Consider the following 24,203-nt stretch of genomic DNA (forward strand, 5'->3'; position numbering starts at 1 on the left):
GGTCATTGTGGACGCTCATTCAGAGTGGTTGGACATGGATGAAGTTTGTTTGGCAAACGCTGGGATGACGACTGAGAAGCTGCGAACATCGTTGGCAGTACACGGATTCTCGGAGTATTGGTCACAGACAATGGGATGGCATTTACGAGCAAGGAATTCATATATTTCCTAAAGTCAAATGGAATTCGGCACATAGGGACAGCTCCATCCCATCCATTGTCCAATGGCCAAGGGGAAACAGCAGTCCAAACGTTGAAGGCAGTCTTAAAGAAACAGTGTCAATTGATTCCAAACTACACTGGTTCCTGTTTGATTAAAGTACACTGCACATGAACAAGAGGGATTGCTCCTGCAGAGTTGCTGATGAGGAGAAGACTTTGCACCAGATTATTCCCAAACCTGGGAAGAGGATGGAACGGTAGCAGGAACGCCAATGTCGGCCACATGCCTCCTTTAAGTTAGACAGACAACTTAATTCAGGGGATGAAGTTTGATGCCGGAACCAATAAATGGCCCTGTAAGGGTATAAGGCGAGGTTGATGTGAGGTCAAGTCCCATCACTTACAAAATTTGGGTCAGTGGTACAGTCACGAACAAACATGTGAATCACCGGAAAGTTGTTATCTCACAAACTGGAGCAAAACATATCTAGCCCCTCAGACCAGCAAGAAGGTCTGTCTAAAACAGTAGTTTCCCCTCCTGTGTCTAGTGTCAAGGAAACCTCAGAGTCCAAGATGGATGCAGCCCCTATACCATTACCACCAAAAGAAGAGGAGGAAACTCTCCTGGGATGCTCCAGATGCAAGCGGTGGGCAACTGTCTGGTATATGCTGTCTGTGTTAGAGTCTGAATCAGAGGATCTGGACTTGGGGTGAAAATTTCACAGGAAAAGCTACAAGTGAAAGACCAGGCCAACATCCCCAGACTGAGCGGGGAAGGGATGTAGGTTAACAATCCTAATCAACTATCCTCAAGGTCAACCTGGTTCCAATCAGGAAAGCCTTGGCTGACCAATATAACCAGGAGATTAGGATTTCTTCCATTCAGGCGACTGACTCTGAGTTGGCTGGCCACAGCTACTGTACTGTGCACAAGTAAATAAATGGTGACTTGGTGACGAGATACCGGCCTCTGTGTAGTTATTTTAGGGATGTTGCAAAATTGGAAAAGTTCATCAGTAATGGTTACCTAATCTAATGTTCTATAAAGTTTTCCAATAGAGTTATTCTAAATTCTTCTTTCTTTTCTATTTTAACTAGAGTGTTCGAGTAAATTATGTTTGCTTAGAGAAGAGTAGTTTGATCAGTTGCTTTACATCTGGATCAAGGCACTTCATATTTGCTTTAAAATAATAAAATGTTAGCATTTAGGCTCCTTTCTTAAAATCTTTTCAGAGGTTCTGGTTTGGTCCAAAACATTTGACAAGTACTTAAAATTTTGACAAGGACCCACAGCAATGTTTATCACACAAAATGTGAGCTCATGGTGTAGGGGTAACATATTAACATTGATAGGCAATTAGCTGAATTTGGTAGAAAAGAAAATGTGATCTCTCCACTTTGGCAGGAAAAATAATTATTTGGACAGAACATGGAGCATTGGAAGCACAGAGGGATCTGGGTGTCGTGGTACTTAAATCACATGTTTTGCAGACAAGGCGAATTATTGGGAAGGCAAATGGAATGTTGTCATATGTTGCCATGGGAATTAAATTTCAAAGTAGACATGTTTATCATTAGTTGGTCAGAGAACCTTGTCCAATTTTGGTCACTTTTTAAGAAAGGACATAACTCCATCAAAAGCAGTTCACACTCACTCACTGATTCCTAGGAAGGAAGAGGCAATCTAGTGAGGAAAGTTTGCATATTGGGCCTGCATTAATTGGAATTTGGATGAATGAGAGGTGAACTTATTGAAATGACTAAGAGCCTGGAGGAATAAAGGGGGAAGATGCTCGGTAAGACTAGAACTAGGGGACACAGTTTAAAATAAAGGATTACTTATTTAAAATGGACATAATAATACAAAGAACAAAAGGACCAAGAGCAGGAGTAGGGAATCCAACTCCTCCTCCTTGCTCTGCCCATCAATGCCATCATGGCTGATCTCATGTTGACTTCAATATTACTTTCCTGTCCACTCAGCACAAACCTCATTTAAAATCCAAATATCTATCTCGTCCTTAAAGTTATTCAGTCTCTTGGCAACCACAGCACTCTAGTGTACTGAATTCCAAAGATTGATCACTCTGAGGGATGTAATTCCTCCTTGTCTCTGTTTTTAAATTGCTACTCTTTAACCTAAAACTGGATGACTTCTTGTTCTAAGTTGCTTCAAAAGGAAACATTCGCTCTACTTTTACTTTGTCAATCCTCTTCAATATCCTGTATAGTTTAATTAGATCTCCTCTCATTCTTCTGAACTTTACCAAGTATAGACCGAAACTGCACAACCTCTTTTCATAAGATAAACTCACATTTCTGGAATTAATTGAGTGAACTGCTTCCAATGCAACTACATCCCTCCTCAAGCGAGGGGACTAAAACTGTCCGTGATATTCCAAATGAGTAGTGGAGAGGAGGAGAATTATTTTTCTCTCCAAGGTTTATAGGTCTGTAGAATTCTCTTCTACAGAGAGCAGTGAAGGCAAGATCATTGAATATTTATGAGGCAAAAGTAGGCAAGATCTTGATAAGAGAGTCAAAGGATATGGGGTGGTGTGTCCAAGAAATTGGATCAGCTATCATGTTATTTAATAGTGAAGAAGGGTGGGAGACAAATGACCTACTCCTGAAAGCAGGAAATGACAGACTAGTTAGCTAAATGTTTCTCAAAGAGAAAATACAGTTCCCTAATCAGTCAACTTCATTAAATTGGAAATTGCCAGAGTAACAGAAAAACAATTCAATAAGTACATGTCAGCTGGAATGTACAATTGAAGGTAGGTAAAGTGCTTTCCAAGTAATATGGTGGCACGGTGAAACAGTGTTTAGCACTGCTGCCTCACAGCGCCAGAGACCCGGGTTCAATTCTCACCTCAGGTGACTGTCTATGTGGAGTTTGCACGTTCTCCCGTGTCTGCGTGGGTTTCCTCCGGGTGCTCCGGTTTCCTCCACTGTCCAAAAATGTGCAGGTTAGGTGAATTGGCCATGCTAAATTGCCTGTAGTGTTAGGTGAAGGGGTAAATGTAGGGGAATGGGTCTGGGTGGGTTGTGCTTTGGCAGTTCGGTGTGGATTTGTTGGGCCGAATGGCCGGTTTCCACACTGTAAGTAATCTAGTCTAATAGGCGATGACTTGTTAAGCAGTGAAAGCATTCCCTGACAGGAGTACTTTAAACATCAGTCTGGCTATGGATGGAGTTAGACAATAGACAATAGACGCAGGAGTAGGCCATTCTGCCCTTCGAGCCTGCACCGCCATTCAATATGATCATGGCTGATCATTCCTAATTAGTATCCTGTTCCAGCCTTATCTCCATACCCCTTGACTCCACTATCTTTAAGAGCTCTATCCAATTCTTTCTTAAAAGAATCCAGAGACTGGGCCTCCACTGCCCTCTGGGGCAGAGCATTCCACACAGCCACCACTCTCTGTGTGAAGTAGTTTCTCCTCATCTCTGTCCTAAATGGTCTACCCCGTATTTTTAAGTTGTGTCCTCTGGTTCGGCACTCCCCCATCAACGGAAATATGTTCCCTCCTGCCAGATCAAAGCCTTCACAATTTTCTCGTTTCATTATGGTAGCTCTTCCCATCGAGCACATGCCTTCTCCAATCTGCCAGGTTACAACCAGAACATGGAAAACCTGGGCTGATGGAAAAGAATGAACCCCAGTCCATATTCACTCCTAACTGTCTCAAGTACTTTAATTGTCTTTCTGCCTGTTGTAGGGCCTTCCTCCTAAAGACTGCGAAACCATTTCGTGTGGAATGGGAAGGAGGTAGAATCACATCAGTAATCTGACCAAAAATTATTCTCTGCATTCTTCTATCCTGTTAGTCTCAAGCATAACACAATTGAAATGAATTTGTGTCAGGTATCTAAGAAGACAAATTTATGGTCCACCATACCTGCTTCTGTTTCAGCTTTGCTGCCTGCAATTTTTCAGACTCTAACTTTTCTGTTGCACGCTTCATTATCATAATATCAGAACACACATCAGTTTTCAAGTTCTCCATGTAGAAATGCCGCAGTGCAATGTTTTCAACTTCTGTTTGTAGTTGTGATACTAGGATGAGATTACATTTTAATATGATGTAGCATCATTCAATATTAATCTATGTCAAAATGGAAAACGTGCACAGTTCTTTCCATGACTTATATCTTTTGTTTATGGAGATCATTTCGATGGCACATCAAACTTATGTGTTTTGGATATCTATTAACATTAGAAATAAGAACACATTTCAAAATTGTAGTGAAGTACCCAAGTGAAGACACTTAAATTCTGGGGAAATAAATAAATACTATATTGGGCATTAGCATTCTCTCACTCAAGTATTGTATTGATTTCTACATATTTAAAGAAGTGCACCCTAAATAATATTTAACCGAACGTTACATTTTTTGACTAAATGCACATTGCCTTGAGTTTGTTGGAGGTATTCTCACCATGAGGTCAAGCAAGTTTTCTCATTGAATCTTCCCACACCCACTGCATTAATTGCATTGCCACCACTATGACATATATCATACCCAATTTCCATACCATTTAACCACGTGCCTTTCACAGAACTCGCCACTGACCAGATATTCAGGAATTGACTGGCCTTCCTGGTGCAGACCCCAGGCAGCCTTTGTAATGCCGTTTGCAGCTAGATAAGCAAGATCAAAGTACACAGTACAGTTCTGCTGAGGGAATATGAACATGTAGGGATTAAATTATAAAATAGAACCAAAAACATAATAATCTCTGAATTACCACCTGAGCCACGAGCTAATTGATATATGGTCAATAAAATTAGAGGTAAAGGTAAGTGCATGGCTCAAAGATTGGTGTGAAAGAAACAGGTTCAATTTCATGGGATATTGGCACCAGTCCCGGGGAAGGAGGGTGCTGTTCCGATGGGATGGAGTCCACCTGTATTGTGCTAGGATCAGACTCCTGACGAATTGCATAACCCGGGCTGTTAATAGGGATTTAAATTAAATAGTGGGGGTGCGGGTTCGGTTACATGAAAAAGTATAAAATCAAAGTTAAAGGAGAAGGCAGGATTGTAAGATAGATGGGTATGACTGTTACCAGAAAATAAAACAAAGGGACAAAATGTGAGTATCATATTGTATCAAGGAACTATGAAAATGTAGGGAAATTCAATAATAGAAATGAAAAGGCTTTGTGTCTTAATGCACAAAGCATTCAGAATAAAATAGATGAACTTACAGTCCAAATCAAAGTAAAAGAATATGATTCCACAGCTATTACAGAAACAAATTAAAAGGAGGTTAAATAAAAACTAAAAGAACTGCAGATGCTGTAATCAAAGACAAGAATCAGAGTTCATGTTTGGGTCAAGTGACCCTTCCTCAGAACAGTTCTGAGGAAGGGTTACTCAACCCAATAAGTTAACTCTGATTTCTCTCCACATATGCTGCCAGACCTGCTGAGCTTTTCCAGTGATTTCTGTTTTTGTCTTACAGGAACATTAAAAATGGGAAATTAATATTCAGGGATATTTGACCTTTTGGAGAGACAGGAGGGATGGAAAAAGGTGGTGGGGTTTCACTTTTAACTAGAAATGGAATGAGGATAGTTGCAAGAGATGACAACAAATTTATAGAATTCGGGACCATTTCCTAGAGCAATATGTCATGAAGACAAATAGGAAGCAGGCCATCTTAGATCTGGTAATGGGTAATGAGGCAGGTTTAATACTAAGAAAACCACCCAGCCACTACCCCGGCAAGTAGTGATCAAAACATTATAAAATTTTATGTTCAGTTTGACAGTGAAAATTTGGATCAAAAACAACTGTATTTAATGAAAGGGAATTACAATGAAATGAGGATAAAGTAAGCTAAAGTGAACTGGGAGGATAGATTAGTAGGAATAACACTGAACAAGCAGTGGAAGACATTTGAGGTAATTCATGACTCTCAGCAAAATCCCAGTAAAGAGCAAAGATTGAAAGAGTTGGATAAATCAACCATGGCTAACCAAGGAAGTTAAAGAGAATTGAAAGAAAATGCATATAAGGAAGTCAGTCGGTGACTGTCTGGAAGACTGGGATAAATTCAAAACCAGCAAAGGAGGGTGAGAAAGATGATAAATATAGGAAAATAAAATTGAGGACAAACTTGTGAGGAATATAAAAACTAACAATAAGAGCTTCTTTAAATATATAAAAATGAAGCAATACATCAAAGTGAACATACACTACTCAGAAAATAAATCTGGGGAGATGATTTTGGGCAAAAAAAAATTAGAAAGGATATTTCTGAAAAATCATCCAGTGAAAATATATGGGTAGAAATTAGAAATAAGAAAGAAAAGATCCCCTTGATGGCATTGTACTTTACTGATCATAATTCTATTCGTTTCAAAATGGTTATGTAAAATGATAAACCTTCTGTAAAAATTAAAGCTTTCAATTGCAGTGAGGCAAATTTTAATGGTATCAGATGAGAACTTTCAAAAGTTGATTGGAGTAAACTATTTGAAGGTAAAAGTACTTCTGACAAGTGGAAGGTTTCCAAGAGTGTGATGATGAGAGTTCAGAGGAATTATGTTCTTGCAGGGGAATAACCTTCACCCAGGCAATCCCAGCATTATTGGTCAAGGGCTGCCTCCTATACCAGTCTGATTCAGAGGTCAGAAACAGGATCCTTGCCTCATAAGTGGTGAGCCAAATGACAAGCAGTACACCATTCATACTGAGACTTTCTGCTCTATTGTAGACTGCTTTTCTCTTGGATAGAGTCATAGAGATGTACAGCATGGAAACAGACCCTTCGGTCCAACTCGTCCATGCCAACCAGATATCCCAACCCCATCTAGTCCCACCTGCCAGCGCCCGGCCCATATCCCTCCAAACCCTTCCTATTCATATACCCATCCAAATGCCTCTTAAATGTTGCAATTGTACCAGCCTCCACCACATCCTCTGGCAGCTCATTCCATACATGTACCACCCTCTGCGTGAAAACGTTGCCCCTTAGGTCTCTTTTATATCTTCCCCTCTAACCCTAAACCTATGCCCTCTAGTTCTGGACTCCCCGACCCCAGGGAAAAGACTTTGTCTATTTATCCTATCCATGCCCCTCATAATTCTGTAAACCTCTATAAGGTCACCCCCTCAGCCTCCGACGCTCCAGGGAAAACAGTCCCAGCCTGTTCAGCCTCTCCCTGTAGCTCAGATCTTCCAACCCTGGCAACATCCTTGTAAATCTGCAACCTTTTCCCTGGAGCATAGGAGACTGAGGGGTGACCTTATAGAGGTATATAAAATCATGATTTGGAAGCTCAACCTTTCAGAGCACTGCTCCTTCGAACACCTGATGAAGGTTCAGCATTCTGAAAGCTAGCGCTTCTAAATAAACCTGTTGGACTATATCCTGGTGTTGTGTGATCTTTAACTTTATAAAATCATGAGAGGCATAGATAAGGTAGATAACTGACAGCATTTCCCCATGGTAGGCAAGTCAAAAAATAGACAGCATAGATTTAAGGTGAGAGGGGAGAGACCAGAAAAAGTCCAGAGGGGCAATTATTTTCACACAGAGTGTGATAAGTGTCTGGAACAGGTTGCCAGAGGTAATGGTAGAGGTGAGTACAATTTTGTCATTTATGAAGCATTTAGACAAGTACATGGATGGGATAGTTATGGAGAGATATAGACCAAATGCAGGCAAATGGGATTAGTTTAAACTGGACAGCATGGGCAAGTTGGGCCAAAGGGCCTGTCTCCATGTTGTAGATGTCTAGGACTAATCTATGACTATGACAAAGATGACCTCCTTGATCTTTAAGGGATCCACCCCTCTCTCTAATTACCCTCTTACTCTCAAAGTACTTGTAGAATCTCTTTGGCTTATCATTAACCTTATCTGTCAAAGCTATTTCATATCCAATCTTTGCTTTCCTGATTTCTTTATTAAGAATGCCCATAGAGTCTTCATATTAATTAAGAGATTAATTTGAACCCAGTTGTTGAGATCTAAAATAATATTCTCTTGTATTCTTGACTGGAACTTCAATACTGCAATCATTGTTTTTACCTGGTAAGATTAAGGAACAATGGATGAATAAAGTTATTGAAGTTCCAGTTTGAACTACTGTGTGACTCTGGCTATAGTATTTAACTTTTATAACCAGCTATAGTATTTAACTACAGACAGCCTCACACAGGGCACCTCACACCTTCAATGCGTTATCCGGGCCAACATGGCACCTATTGTTAAAGTTCACATGAGAATGTAACTTTAAAAAAAATTCTGGAATTTACATATGAAAGAACTGAAACCAACATGGTCATTCTAAAAGATTTGGAGATGCCGGTGTTGGACTGGGGAGTACAAAGTTAAAAATCAGGTTATAGTCCAACAGGTTTAATTGGATGGATGAATGGGCACCACACAACAATCAACAGACAGGAGTGTCCCCTCCCAGTTGCGGAACACTTCAGTGGTCCAGGACATTCGACCTCGGACCTTCGGGTGACCATCCTCCAAGGCGGACTTCGAGACAGGCAGCAGCGAAAAGTGGCCGAACAGAGGCTGATAGCTAAGTTCCATCCCCATAGGGAGGGCCTCAACCGGGACCTTGGGTTAATGTCACACTACAGGTGACCACCATTGCACTATACACACACACAGACACTCCTACACACACACACACACACACACACATAGGCACTCCTATACACATGTATACACAGACACTCACACACACTCTTACAGACACACACACTCCCACACTCACACATGCATCCCCTCACAGACTTAGACACTCTACACTCACACACACATATACTCTCTCTGACAGACACTCACAACCCCCCACCCCAAACACACACACACCCTCCTACAGACACACATGCACACACCCTCACACATGCATCCTCTCAAAGACTTAAGACATTCTACACTCACATACACACACATATACACTCTCTCTCACGCTCAAAACTTCCCAACCCAGGCACACACACACATATGCACATACGTTTGTGGGGTGAAGTTTTGTACTTGCAGAGTTACATTGTACTTTGCTCAAAAACTGCATGAATTCATGTAAGACTCTGTTATCTCACTTTTTAGATTAGAATCAGTCTAAACATTACGACACAGACAGACAACACAGGGGGCAAACACCTTCAACATATTGTCTAACTAACACCAATTGTTACAGTTAACCTGAGAATGCAACTTTAAAAAAAACATTTTGTGATTTACACATGAAAAAAGTGAAACTATCATGGTATTCGAACAGATGAAAGACTCAACAAACAATCAAGGCATTTTTCAATGTATAATCTCAGTTACATCACACTGTAAACTTTTGCTATAAATTCTGTGTCTTAGACAATAGACAATAGACAATAGACAATAGATGCAGGAGTAGGCCATTCTGCCCTTCGAGCCTGCACCGCCATTCAATATGATCATGGCTGATCATTCCTAATTAGTATCCTGTTCCAGCCTTATCTCCATACCCCTTGACTCCACTATCTTTAAGAGCTCTATCCAATTCTTTCTTAAATGAATCCAGAGACTGGGCCTCCACTGCCCTCTGGGGCAGAGCATTCCACACAGCCACCACTCTCTGGGTGAAGTAGTTTCTCCTCATCTCTGTCCTAAATGGTCTACCCCGTATTTTTAAGTTGTGTCCTCTGGTTCGGCATTCCCCCATCAACGGAAATATGTTCCCTCCTGCCAGAGTGTCCAGTCCTTTCATAATCCTATACGTTTCAATCAGATCCCCTCTCAGTCTTCTAAACTAAAGGGTATACAAGCCCAGTCGCTTCAGTCTTTCCGTGTAAGGCAATCCTGCCATTCCAGGAATTGACCTCGTGAACCTACGCTGCACTCCCTCAATAGCCAGAATGTCTTTCCTCAAATTTGGAGTCCAGAACTGTACACAGTACTCCAGGTGTGGTCTCACCAGGGCCCTGTACAGCTGCAGAAGCACCTCTTTGCTTCTATACTCAATCCCTCTTGTTATGAAGGCCAGCATGCTATTAGCCTTCTTCACGACCTGCTGTACCTGCATGCTTGCCTTCATTGACTGGTGGACAAGAACACCCAGATCTCTCTGAACAGCCCCTTTACCTAATTTGATACCATTGAGGTAGTAATCTGCCTTCCTGTTCTTGCCACCAAAGTGGATAACCAGACATTTATCCACATTAAACTGCATCTGCCATGCATCTGCCCACTCACCTAACTTGTCCAGGTCACCCTGTAATCCCCTAACATCCTCATCACATTTCACCCTACCACCTAGCTTTGTGTCATCAGCAAATTTGCTAATGTTATTGCTGATACCATCTTCTATATCATTTACATATATTGTAAAAAGCTGCGGTCCCAGCACGGATCCCTGCGGTACCCCACTGGTCACTGCCTGCCATTCCGAAATGGAGCCGTTAATCACTACCCTTTGTTTCCTATTAGCCAACCAATTCTCTATCTAATCTAGTACTTTGCCCCCAATCCCGTGCGCCCTAATTTTACTCACTAACCTCTTGTGTGGGACTTTATCAAAAGCTTTCTGAAAGTCCAGGTACACTACATCCACTGGATCTCCCTCGTCCATCTTCCGAGTTACATCCTCAAAAAATTCAAGAAGATTAGTCAAGCATGATTTCCCCTTCATAAATCCATGCTGACTCTGTCCTATCCTGTTACTATTATCCAGATGTGCCGTAATTTCATCCTTTATAATAGACTCCAGCATCTTTCCCACCACTGAGGTCAGACTAACTGGTCTATAATTTCCTGCTTTCTCCCGCACACCCTTCTTAAAAAGTGGCACAACATTAGCTGCCCTCCAATCCTCAGGAACCGACCCCGATTCTATTGAACTCTGGAAAATAATCACCAGCGCATCCACGATTTCCTGAGCCACCTCCTTCAGTACCCTGGGATGCAGGCCATCAGGTCCCGGAGACTTATCAACCTTCAGACCTAACAGTCTCTCCAACACCAAATCCTGGCAAATAGAAATTCCCTTAAGTTCAGGTCCTTCAGCCACTGTTACCTCAGGGAGTCTTACAACTGTGTCCTCCACAACCACCTGATGAAGGAGTGGCACTCTGAAAGCTAGTGTAATTCTAAAAGATGAGAGACTTAACGAACAATCCAGATCTTTTTCAATGTATAATTTCAGTTACATCATACTGTAAACTTTTGCTGTAAGTTCTGTGTCTTACGATCTTACACTCCACAACCACCTGGTGAAGGAACAGTGCTCGAAAGCTAGTGCTTCCAAATAAATCTGTTGGAGTATAACTGGTATTGTGTGATTTTTAATTTTGTACACCCCAGTCCAACACTGGTACCTCCAAATCATAAGTTTTTTTTAATCTTCCTGTCTGCTGAATTTGTCTGGTGAACTCATCACAAACACAATCAGTGTTCAACTATTTAAAATTAAGTTTCAATTAATAAATGTCGATTGTGGAGTAAAGGCAAAGGTAAAGTTACCATCGTCCCAGAAAATCACAGGACTGCTATCTCATTACAGAGAGGCAATTGATGGTAGTTTTATTCTGAGGGTTACCGCACCTCAGACAAAAGGAAGAGTTGCAATGAAGAAGCCTTCATGGTGTCTTCAGACGATGTGGGAATTGAACCCATGCAGTTGGCAACACTTTGCATAATAAACCTCCTGTACAGCCAACTGTGTAGTGGAATAACAGAAACTTAAATACAGAAGGAGGTTATTTGGCTGTTTTTATTTGTCCTCGCTCGCTCTTTGAAAGAACAATTGTGCTTCAGTCCACATCCTGGAGACTTATTGTAAGATCATATTGTTTACTTTCCACAATCTTCTTTTCTACTAACAACACTGACTTTACAATACAAGTTTAGAGAAACTTAACATTGTTGTCTTGGTCCTTGATCCTCTTCTTTCCTTAAGTAAATACTACTCAAAGTAACATCATTTCCAAACTGTGGGTTGTCTTGCATAAATTTGCTGAGACTATCTAGCTTACTTCCACACTACCTCTCTTGAAATTCTCAATATTTTTATGTCAGACTGCTTGTCCAAAATTCAGATTTTGATGAGTTAATGTTTGTCCTTTGTGGCAGGGACTAAGTTGAGCTTCTATCCTATATCCTCTTCCTAATAAAGACCATCTAAATAATACCAGTATCTACTCCTCCCTAAACCCACCTGTTGCTAAAATTGTCATCTTTGACTTTGTTACCTTTCAGCATGACCATTATGGTATCCTCTCTTTAGTTTTCTTTCCTCCAGAGTCAGTAAGTTTCAGCTCAACCAAGATTTTTCAACCCATTTTGTAAAACATGGTCACACATCCTTCCTTGTTCTTGCTAACCAAATTGGCTCCTGATCTTCAAGTTGAAAATTCTTATCATTTTGTTTAAATGCTTTCATTGTCTTGCTTTCTCACCTTTTCTAGCCTTACAGCCACCTCTGACCTCTCAGTTCTGCTGCTTTTGCATTTATGTATCTCTATAACGTTCATCCCACTGGGTCTGTGTGTACAAATCGTTCCCTAAATATATTTTTGATTGAGGTTGTCGCGCTTAATTCTGTGCAGGAAAGAACCTGCTAGAACAAGTCTAACTTTGTGCAAGTGTCTAAACGTCTAGCAAACACTCACTCATTTAAGCATCCAAAAGGGATGTTAACTTATACTTTACTGGCTTCAGAATTTTGAGAATAAAACTTGTTCCAAATTCAGAACTGAAGCAAGCAATTAACTGAACTCAAAAGCTCACCTTTTAAGCGCTCACTATTTGTTGTAGCTTGCGACATTTGGTAAACATTCCTCACATTTGCCAAATCTTCTTCTGCCTTTCTTCTTTTTTCTGAAGCTGATGAGCAACGATCATGTAGTTTTTCAAGTTCCATTTGGATTTGGGCAAGAGACTGTTGTGTTCCATAAAGGAGCACTCCTGTGTTTTCTCGCTCAGTTGTTTGAGTCTTCATTCTCCATGTCTTGGAATTTTTTTAAAGAAGTCAGAAATTACACACATCAATTTATTTTTAATTTGTAAAGAAAACTATGTGGAGCACAACATTCCAATTTATTGGTTTATGGAATTACACCTCCACCCCACCCCCCTGCAACAACCTTTGTAGTATTCACAATGATGAACACTCATGATTAATTAAAAGATACAGAATTCTGTTGAAATTAGATTTACACCATTGTACAGTGTTCAATAAGAGATGGACCTATTTTAAATGCAACACAAAATTATTTTAAGGAATTTTTGTCAATTTTCAATAACATGCTTTTGATACTGCCTTTCAATGGAAATTGTGAAGTGTTTCGATAGCAGTTATCAGCCAAGTCAAAAGACCTATAGTCAAGGTCTGTATCTGACAAACTATTTTCTACAGAATGGGTTCCCATTAATTGACATACATAACTATTATTGCTGGAGTGTTGTAATGTAAAAATTACTGAATGTCACATGATTATTTTATATTATTGGATTATCTGGAATGCATTAAAAGCTCTGTTATTGCACTTACCAATTCCCTGACCTCCAAGACTAATTTGTCCAATTGCTTTGAAAGATGGTTGTTCAAAGCTTCCTGGAAGCGCTTCATTAAAGGCTATATTTTTAAAACAGACAATATTTTTGTTATTTTGTTCTTTTGTTATTTTGGTGAATATGCATTTGCGTTTCCAACTGACAACAAAAGCAAAGAATGAAGCATTTTGTTCACATCTGATTGTATATGATGGATATTATTTACACACAAGAATTATCCCTGATTAAATGCTTTATGCTATGTAACTGCTGGTTACAGACAGGCAGAAACTTTATATAATTACCCTTTCCCCTCATGTGACATCGCAAAGTCTATTTTTAAAATGAGAAGTCCATCCCATAGTCTCCACCTAATGATACATGATATTGCTGGGGGAGTATCTTGTGATTTCATCTCAGTCCACTTCAGAAAATGATGCAAGATGGTGAATAAAGTGCAACTTGTAAGGGGAAAGCAATCATAAATTTTGCAATCAATTTCATTCATGAATCAATTATATGGAAAGTCTTTGCTAGAAATTAGTATCAAGCCTGCAATAAGGATGTCACAATCAATAACCTTCATCAGTATGCACCCCTGATGCGGAGAGGCATGTAATACTGTCACTGACAGAAAACTAGTAAAAATCTTCAATCACAAAAATTACAATGTAAGATGATAGAGGATGACAAAGTTCTAACCTTATTTTAAAATTTAGATAATTATTACAAACCACACATATTTGTTTAGTGTGGCAAGTCCTTTCTTAATGTAATGCCTCAGAATTATTCCCAAGTGTTTATTAGCTTATATTTTACTGAATGGCACAGTTGTTTGTATTAGGGCACTGCTATGTTGTTTATAAAAGTCATAAGACCATAAGATATTGGAGCAGAATGAAGCCATTCAGCCCACTGCATCTGCTTCATTATTCGATCATGGTTGACGTGTTTCTCAACACCATTCTTCTGCCATCTCCCTGTAACCCCTGACCTTAGGCATTCAACAAAGTGCTGCACAAAAGGCTCCTGCATAACGTACAGGTGCGGGTAATGTATTAGCATGGATAGATGATTGGTTAACTAACAGAAAGCAAAGAGTGGGGAAAAATGGGTATTTTTCTGGTTAGCATATAGTGGCTAGTGGTATGCCTCAGGGATCAGTGTTGGGATCACAATTGCTTACCATTTAGAAAGATGACTTGGTGTTGGGGATCAAAAGTAGTGCATCAAAGTTCGCAGATGACACTAAGATGAATGGTAGAGCAAAGCGTGCAGAGGACACAAAGTGACAGAGGCATATAGATAGGTTAAGTGAGTGAGCAAGGGTCTGGAGGATGGAGTACAATGTTAGTGTAAATGTGAGGTCATCTATTTTGGTAGGAATAACAGCAAAATGGACTATTATTTAAATGGTGAAAAATTACAACATGCAGAGGGACCTGGGTGTCCTTGTGCATGAATCACAAAACGTTGGTTTGCAGGTGCAGCAGGTAATTAAGAAGGCAAATGGAATATAGTCCTTCATTGCTAGAGGGATGGTGTTTAAAAACAGGGAGCGTATGCTACAGTTATAATAGGGTGCTGGTGAGACCACAACTGGAGTATTGTGTACAGTTTTGGTCGCCTTACTTGAGAAAGGATATACTGGCACTGCAAGGCGTGCAGAGGAGGTTCACTAGACTGATTCTGGATTTGACAGGAGAGATTTTAGCCATGAAAAGACATGACTTACTATCAGTAGTTTCCAGACATACAGACAAAGAAGGACACCACTTTGACTGGGACAACACACACATCCAAGGACAGGCAAAACAAAGACACGCACGAGAATTCTTAGAGGCATGACATTCTAACCAGAACTCCATCAACAAACGCATCGACTTAGATCCCCTCTAACTTCCCTTAAAAAAAAAGAACTGGAAATGACATCACCACCTTAAGAAACCAAGACCTATAAATAGAGTGGCGGGACATTCCATCAGTTCACCGAAGACTCTCGATGATGATGTTACTTCATCATGGTGATGAAATGTCTGAAAACAAACCTTGCAACTCAGCAAGCTAACTTACATATATATAAAATTATGAGGGGAATAGATAAGATAGAAACAGAGGGTTGTTTCCACTGGCAGGTGAAACTAGAAATAGGTGGCATAGTCTCAAAAGAAGGGGAGCAAATTTAAGACTTGAGTTGAGGAGAAACTTTTTCATCCAACGGACTGTGAATCTGTGGAATTTCCTGCCCAGTGAAGCAGTTGAGACGACCCCTTTGAATGTTTTCAGTAAAAAATAGATTTTTTAACTAAAGAAATTAAGTGTTTTGATGAGCAGGCAGATAAGTGAAGCTGAGTCCACAAAAAGATCAGCCACAATCTTATTGAATTGCACAGCAGGCTCAAGGGGCTAGATGGCCTACTCCTGCTCCTATTTCATATGTTCTTATTCCCCTTACTAATTAGGAACCTATCTATCTCTTAAATACACTCAGCAACTTGACCTCCATAGCCCTTTGCAACAATGAATTCTACAGAGTCACCACCCTCTGGCTGAAGAAATGTCCCCTCACCTCAGCTCTAATGGGTCATTCCTTCACCCTGAGGCTGTGCCCCAGGTCCTAGTCTTTCCTACTAGTGGAAACATTTTCTCCACATCCAGACTCTTAGTATCCTGTAAGTTTAAATCAGATCAGCCCTATCCCTCCAAACTTGACTGAGTACACATCCAGAGTCCTCAACTGCACTTCATATGACAAACTCTTCTTCCTCAGAATCATTCTTTCAATGCCAGCACATCTTTCCTTACATATGATGCCTAAAATTCTCAATATTCCAAATGCGGTCTGACCAGAGCCTTATACACCCTCAGTAGTACATCTCTACTCTTGTTTTCTAGACTTCTTGAAATGAATGCCAACATTGCATTTACCTTCCTAACTAAATAAACCTTCAAGTTAACCTTATGAGAATCCTAAACTAGAACTCCGAAATGCCTGTGTGCTTCAACTGTCTAAAGCCTTTTAGAAGAGTCCATGCCTCTCTTCTTCCTACCAAAACATATAACCTCACACATTGCCACACTGTATTCCACCTGCCACCTCTTTGCCCAATCGCCTAGAATGTCCAAGTTCTTTTGCAGCCTCCCCACTTCTTCAACATTACCCGTCCCTCCATATATCTTTGTGTCATCTGCGAACTTGGCAATAATGCCCTCAGTTCGTTCCTTTAGTCACCACCTGCCTTGTTGAAAAAAATCCCTTTCTTCTTACTCTCTGCCTTCTGCCAGTCAGCCAATCCTCTATCCATGCCAGTATATTTCCCCGAACACTATGGACTCCTACTTAGCTGCCTTCTGTGCAGCACCTTGTCAAAGGTCTTGTAGAAATCCAAATAGATCACATTCACTGGCTTTTCTTGGTTAAACTTGCTTGTTACCTCCTTAAAGAAGTTTAACAAATTTGTCAGTGTTACGACACGGGGTAAACCCTCCTGTTCAATTTAAACCAACAGCACAGAAAAGATTTACCCTGTGCAGTAATCTGTGAAAGTTTGAGAGGTTAAGAACTATTTAAAGTACAAATTAACAAATTTATTTCTTAAAGTATAACAGGGAATAATAAACGAACAACTATTTACAACTCCTTCCTCTAAACTATCTTTTACTTTCCCTTCTATAATACTAATCCGATAAAACCCCCGATTAAGGTTTATGAAAATTCAACTTTTCAAAATACCATCAGATGTCAAATCTTCTTTTCTTCTTCTTAGGGATTTCTGCTTCACAGGTTCCTGATCAATAAAGTTACCTTTAAGAGAGCTATTCTCCAGGCAGTTAGCCAATGTCATTGGTTTGGTAGTTCTCCCCCCAACCGTTCAATTTTCCCCGGTCTTATACTCCCAAAGTATCATATTGTATCATTGGCTTTTAAGTTTGTCAATATACTAAATTCAAACTTGATTGGAGTTCGGTATTTTGCGAGGTATAATTTAAAGTGATTGGCCTAATTCAAATCTGTTTTGTCATTTCAGGCAACCCAGCTAGTCTAGCTTTCAACCAGGTGTTACATTGTTACCTTATTCAGAACAGTTGGTGCTGTCAGGTAGTTCTGCTAACATTTAACTCTCTTAAAGGTACAGTATACCTACATCTTCATAACTGGCAGGCAGGATCCACCGTTGATAAAGCTGTGTTGGCTCCACCCTACTTTACCGTACACTTCCAAATACTCGCAATCTCATCCATAATAATGGACTCTAAAATTTTAAAAAGGACCCAAGATCAGCCTAACCAGCCTGTAGTTTCCTGTCTTCTGTCTCTTTCCCTTAAACAGGGGTGTTATATTAATCATTTTCCAGTCCTCTGGGACCCTTGCTGATGCCAATGATTCATGAAAGATCACCATCAATGCTCTACAATCTCCTCAGCTCTCACTTTCAGACCTCAGTAGTGCAGTCCATTTGGTCTGGGTGATTTATCGCCTTCAGATTTTTCAGCATCCCTAGCATCTTCTCCTTAGTGATGGCCATTACACTCACCTCTGCCTCGATAATGGTCATGATAATGGTCAGAATTGCTTTATTTTGGCACAGTATCTCAGTGGTTCGCACTGCTGCCTCACAGCACCAGGATACTAGGTTCAACTCCAGCCTCGGGCGACTGTCTGTGTGGAGTTTGCATGTTCTCCCCGTGTCTATATGGGTGCTGCGGTTTCCTCCCACAGTTACAAAGATGTGCAGCTCAGGTGAATTGGCCATGCTAAATTGCCCATTGTGTTAGGTGCATTAGTCAGAGGGTAATGGGTCTGGGTGGGTTACTTTTCGGAGGTTGGTGTGGACTGGTTGGGCCGAAGGGCCTGTTTCCGCACTGTAGGGAATCTAATCTAATCTAATTTTACCTCTAAAATATAGTTAATTAAAAGTTCAAAGTATGTATGGATTTTTGAAATAATGACTTAAAACTTTGATATGGTTAAGAATCAAATACTGAAACATTTCTTACATGATCTGGGTCAAGCACAACCAATTCTCTCAGTTCTTCATCTGTATCTGATTCTTCTTCTGACTCAAGATCAAGTGGAGGTGTTTTAGGACATTGCATTTGCAGGCCTACAGAAAATGAAAAGTTATTTTTGTTTCTCCTGAAAGAAAGAAGGCACTGGAATATAGAAAATAATGCTAACATATTGATACAAGGTTAAGTTAAATTCTAATCCTTTCATAATATGGTTGCTGGATTTGGTTTGGTAATGTGTTGAGAAAGTGCAGTGTTACAATCCAAAAATTATTATATCCAATGTTATGTTGCTCCATTCTCCTCTCTAAATATTGACAGTTGCATGTGTATCTGCAATATCTGGAATTCATCCAAAAGGAAGGAAGTTTTCCATGCTTGCCTGGTCTGGCATACTTGAGACTCCAGACCCTCTTAAATCCCATCAGAAATTACCTAGAAGTGCTCACATCCCACAAAAGATATTTTCAAAAACTAAAATAGCAGTTTTCTAACTATATATTACCAAATAATCTTTGCAATAGAGGTAAAATATTTTGATGGCAATCATTCAATGTAAAATTTTCGGGGAGAGATGTCACAAAGCTGGTTTCTATTTTCTAAAAGCTGTTTCTTTTCTCAAGGTTACTATATCCTTAGTTTTATTCAGAGGGGTAAGAAACTGCTCTTGGTGCCGATCAGACTGGTTTGGTAAAGAGAATTAAAGGGTATTGAGAGGCCTTTTTCTTTAAATGTAAACAGATGAGACTTCAGGCCAAAGTGGTCATGTTTTAGAAGTGACCTGTACAATGAAAGGGGAGTGGTCAGCTCTCTAGCTGAGTATTTAGTTCTGTCCAGAACTGGTTGGGAGTGCAACAGGGAGCTGTGTGGAAACAAAAAACTCTCTCTCTTTCTGCCTTTCTAACTTCAACCTGTAAGCATCTTTTCCATTGTATAACTGTGTTTTAAAAGGGTTTGCTTATTGGGACTGTTGTTTATATTCAGAACAGCATAATTAAATCTAGTTTGGATAGTCTGAGTTCTGTTGGGGTTCTTTATTCTGTTCTTTGTGTTTCATTGTGTAAGCTTGTGAATAAATTTTTGTCTGTTTTTAAAACCTGGTAGTCAACCTAGCTACCTCACTCCGTGTAATTTTCACTGTACATTGACCAAAACAAATTACAAAGTTACGGTCTGGGGTGCCTGCTTAAGAATATTTTGAGTGGTCTGGCCTAGTCCACAATAGACTGGGGGCTCTTTGCAGGATCTTAATCAGCGAGTGGTAGGTGCTAGTGTCTTTATTTCGGGTGTTGGCTTGGTTGGGTAGACAAAGCTTGGGATAGTAATGACGCTTTCAGTCACTAAGTGTTTTCTGGAAGTAGGTGCGGTTACTTTGGAAGTTATGCAAAAAGTGAATTACACCAAGCAAGCTGCAGGAATTAGCAGAGAAGCTGGAATTGGAACTGCCTGCTTCTGTGAGGAAAGGAGAGATAATTACAGCAGTAGCTCAGCATTTAAACTTGCTGGAGAAACCATGAGAATCTATAGAGATAGCAAAAATTTAATTGCAAATGAAGCAGCTTGAGTGAGAGGCAAATGATAAGAAAAGCGCAGCAGAAATGAAAAAGTTTGAGTTACGATTAAAAGCAGAAGAAAGAGCAGCAGAACAGAGAAAGAGAGCTTTTGAACTTCAAAAACTGACACTTAAAAAGGAAAGTCAGCTTAAAAGGCTGAAGGTAGGCTTAGTGAGGAAGAGAGTGAAAACGAGCAAGTCCCTGGTCATCAGAGGTTCAGTGAGAAACTGTTTAAGTATGTTCAAGCATTGCCTAAATTTGCTGAGAAGGATGCGGAAGCCTTTTTCATCTCATTTGAAAAGGTAGCTAAACAAATGCAGTGGCCTGTGGCGATGTGGGTTTTGTTAATCCAAATGAAACTTGTAGGTAGGGTTAGTGAGGTATTCGCATCACTACAGAGAGGGTATCTGGTGAGTATGAGGAGGTGAAAAAAGCCATGTTAAGTGCATGTGAGATTGTACCAGACACCTATAGACAATGTTTTAGGAATCTAAGGAGGGACCCAGGTCAAACCTATATTAAGTTTGAAAGGATCAAACAGAGTAATTTCGATAATGGATCAGAGCTTTAAAAATCGAGCAAACCTTATGGAGGTAATTATTTTGGAGGCATTCAAAAATTCACTGCCTGAAGTAGTGCGAACTCATGTGGAAGAGCAGAAAGTTAAAATAGCAAGGTTAGCAGCTGAAGTGGCTGATGATTATGAGCTGTTCCATAAAACACAGTTCGGCTTCCAGAATCAATTTCAGTCCATGAGGGATAGAAATTGGGGCAAAGAGAAATCCTCATGTGGAAAGGGAAAGGTAGATCTCAGTGAAGATTAGAAAGATAACTTACCACAGGGTAAAAAAGAAACTCTTGAGGGGGACAAAGAAGTTTAAAAAATCTCTGGGGTTTCCATTGTAATAAAGTGGGCCACACAAAATCAGTGTTGACTCTTGAGGGGACAAAGAAGTTAAAAAAAACTCTGGGGTTTCCATTGTAATAAAGTGGGCCACACAAAATCAGTGTTGGTGGGCTACAAGAAAGCCAGATGTAGGAAAACCAGACAAGCCTGGAAGTTTTGTTGGACTACTAACAAAAAGCACAAGGAAAGTTAGACAACTGCCTCAGAGTGTACAAGAGGATCAGAGGAAGTGCCAGATCTACTTAAAAATACATGCGAGGGTAAAGTTTATTCACATAGACCAGGAATAGCAGGTAAAGCGATTACAATATTAAGGGACACAGTCTGTAATGCTGAAGGATGAGGAGATATGTATTCCTGAGGGACTATTGCCAGAAAAGGTACTGGTAACAATGTTATGAAGATGTGGGTGTACCTTTAAGAGAGCTAAAAGCAGCAGAACTACCGGATACAGCACTAAGTGTTCTCAATAAGGTAACAATGTAACACTCGGTGAATCAACTCAATTCCCCCGTTGCCTGGAGACAAAAACAAGTTCAAGTTTGGCCACTCAGTTTAAATTATATCCTGAAAAATATCAAACTCCAATCCAGTTTGTACTGAGAATATTGACAATCTTAAAAGCCAATGACACAATCCGATGCTCTGGGGTATAAGACTGGGGGAAAATTGAACAGTTGAGAGGAAAACTGCCAAGTCATAGCATGTAACAGACTACTTGAAAAAGAATCTCTCTTATAAGTACCTTTTTGATCAGTAACCTTTAATGCAGAAATTCCCAACAAGGATAAAAGAAGACACAGGAAGATCCGAAAACAAGTACCTACAGCTGCCTTGTTTTGAGATAAGAAGTGTTCTTTTATAAAAATTAATTGGGAGTTTTACCGGACTAGTATAATAGAAGGGAAAGTAAAACCTCGGGGTCAGAGAAAGAAATTATAAATAGTGGTTAGTTAATTATTCTCTGTCATGAAATAAAGTTGTTAATTTCTTGGTTACTCAAATCTTTACAGATTACTGCACAGGATAAATCTTTTCTGTGTTGTTGGTTTTAAATTAAGCAGAAGATTTACCCTGTGTCATAACAACAGGAATTCATGGTGAGACAAAAAGTGCTCAATTATGTAAAGTGAGGCTAGAGAGTCCAGAGAAGAGTGGAGAATTTGTGGTAGGAGTACTGGACAAACTCTCAGCACCAGGAATATAATTTGTCCTTACAGATGATATCACTGACTGGTAGGCATGCTGCCAACTCTAGCCAAAAAGCCAGTGGAGACGCAGGCAACTGAAGAAATGAAGGATGTTTATTTAGGAACTTTCCCAGATTGTGTGGTCACAAGATCACAGAGGCACAAGTTGAAGCAGGAGAGATCAAAAGGCACAGAAAAGGAAGCTGACATAGCATTATCCAAGACCTTTTTGATCAGATAAGTGGCATGGAGCAGGAGTCAATAGATAAACTTGCAAATTGCAAGTATCTTTAGCTCTGCTAAGCTGATTGAATTACAGCAGAAAGATGAGAACTTAAATCAGTTATAGCAAAAGTCATTTACAGAGAAGGAAACTGAATGCATCCCTGTGTGTTATTACTTAACAAATGATGTCTTAGTGAGGAAATGGAGACAAGCACACATTCAAGCAGATGAGAAATGGGCAGCGATTCATCAAATTGTTTTGCCAATAGGGTACAGAAAGGAGGTGTTGAAAGTGGCACATGAGCTACCATTTGGAGGTCATTTAAGGGTGAGGAAAACAGAGGCTAAAGTACAAATACATTTCTGCTGGCCTGGACTACACAAGGATGTATTAGAATTTTGCCCGATGTGTCATACATGTCAACTAATTGGAAAACCATGTGTAATACCTATTCCAGCATTTGAGGAACCTTTCACGGGAGTCTTGATTGATTGCGTAGATCCCCTACCTCAAACAAAAAGTGGGAATAAGTATTTATTAACAATAATGATGTGTCGACTAGATTTCCAAAGGCAATCCCAGTATATAACATTGCAGCTAAAAGGGTTGTAGAAGAATTACTTAGATTTTTTTATGGGATACGGACTACTAATAGAGATCCAGCCAGATCAAGGATCCAACTTCACATCCAAACTATTCAAGGAGGTTATGGATAGCTTTGAACAAAGCAATTCAAATCTACTGCGTACCATCTAGAATCGCAGGGAACACTAGAGATGGCATCAAACACTAAAGACCATGTTGAGGGTTTATGGTCACAATTATCCAGATGATTGGGATAAGGGAATTCCATTTGTACTTTGTGCAATCAGAACTAGAACATAGATAAAACATAGAAAACTACAGTACAGAACAGGCCCTTTGGCCCTCAATGTTGTGCTGAGGGTTATTCCTAATCTAAAATAAAATAACTTAACTTATGCACCCGTCAATTCACTGCTGTCCATGTGCATGAAGAAGTAACAAAGAAGATTGATGAGGGCAGAACGGTAGATGTGATCTATGTGGACTTCAGTAAAGCGTTCGACAAGGTTCCCCATGGGAGACTGGTCAGCAAGGTTAGATCTCACGGAACACAGGGAGAACTAGCCATTTGGATACAGAACTGGCTCAAAGGTAGAAGACAGAGGGTGGTAGTGGAGGGTTGTCTCCCAGACTAGAGGCCTGTGACCAGTGGAGTGCCACAAGGATCGGTGCTGGGTCCTCTACCTTTTGTCATTTATATAAATGATTTGGATGTGAGCATAAGAGGCATAGTTAGTAAGTTTGCAGATGACACCAAAATTGGAGGTGTAGTGGACATTGAAGAAGGTTACCTCAGATTACAACAGGATCTGGATCAGATGGGCCAATGGGCTGAGAAGTGGCAGATGGAGTTTAATTTAGATAAATATGAGGTGCTGCATTTTGGGAAAGCAAATCTTAGCAGGACTTATACACTTAATGGTAAGGTCCTAGGGAATGTTGCTGAACAAAGAGACCCTGGTGTGCAGGTTCATAGCTCCTTGAAAGTGGAGTCGCAGGTAGATAGGATAGTGAAGAAGGCGTTTGGTATGCTATCCTTTATTGGTCAGAGTATTG

General features: G+C 40.1%; 1 protein-coding gene across 2 annotated transcripts in view; it reads right to left on the bottom strand.

Annotated features, from left to right (window-relative positions):
• Window positions 1-24,203, bottom strand: part of ccdc40 (coiled-coil domain 40 molecular ruler complex subunit) — a 95,364-nt gene that overhangs the window by 40,831 nt on the left and 30,330 nt on the right. For both annotated transcript variants that reach the window (XM_072558614.1, XM_072558613.1), the window contains 4 exons: window positions 18,675-18,781; window positions 13,675-13,758; window positions 12,912-13,131; window positions 4,070-4,227 (listed from right to left, as the gene is read on the bottom strand). In XM_072558614.1, coding sequence (XP_072414715.1) covers window positions 4,070-4,227; window positions 12,912-13,131; window positions 13,675-13,758; window positions 18,675-18,781 — 569 coding nt within the window. The remainder of the gene's footprint in view (window positions 1-4,069; window positions 4,228-12,911; window positions 13,132-13,674; window positions 13,759-18,674; window positions 18,782-24,203) is intronic.

This window comes from Chiloscyllium punctatum, chromosome 39 (genome assembly GCF_047496795.1).
Source record: "Chiloscyllium punctatum isolate Juve2018m chromosome 39, sChiPun1.3, whole genome shotgun sequence".
Lineage (NCBI taxonomy): Eukaryota > Metazoa > Chordata > Chondrichthyes > Orectolobiformes > Hemiscylliidae > Chiloscyllium > Chiloscyllium punctatum.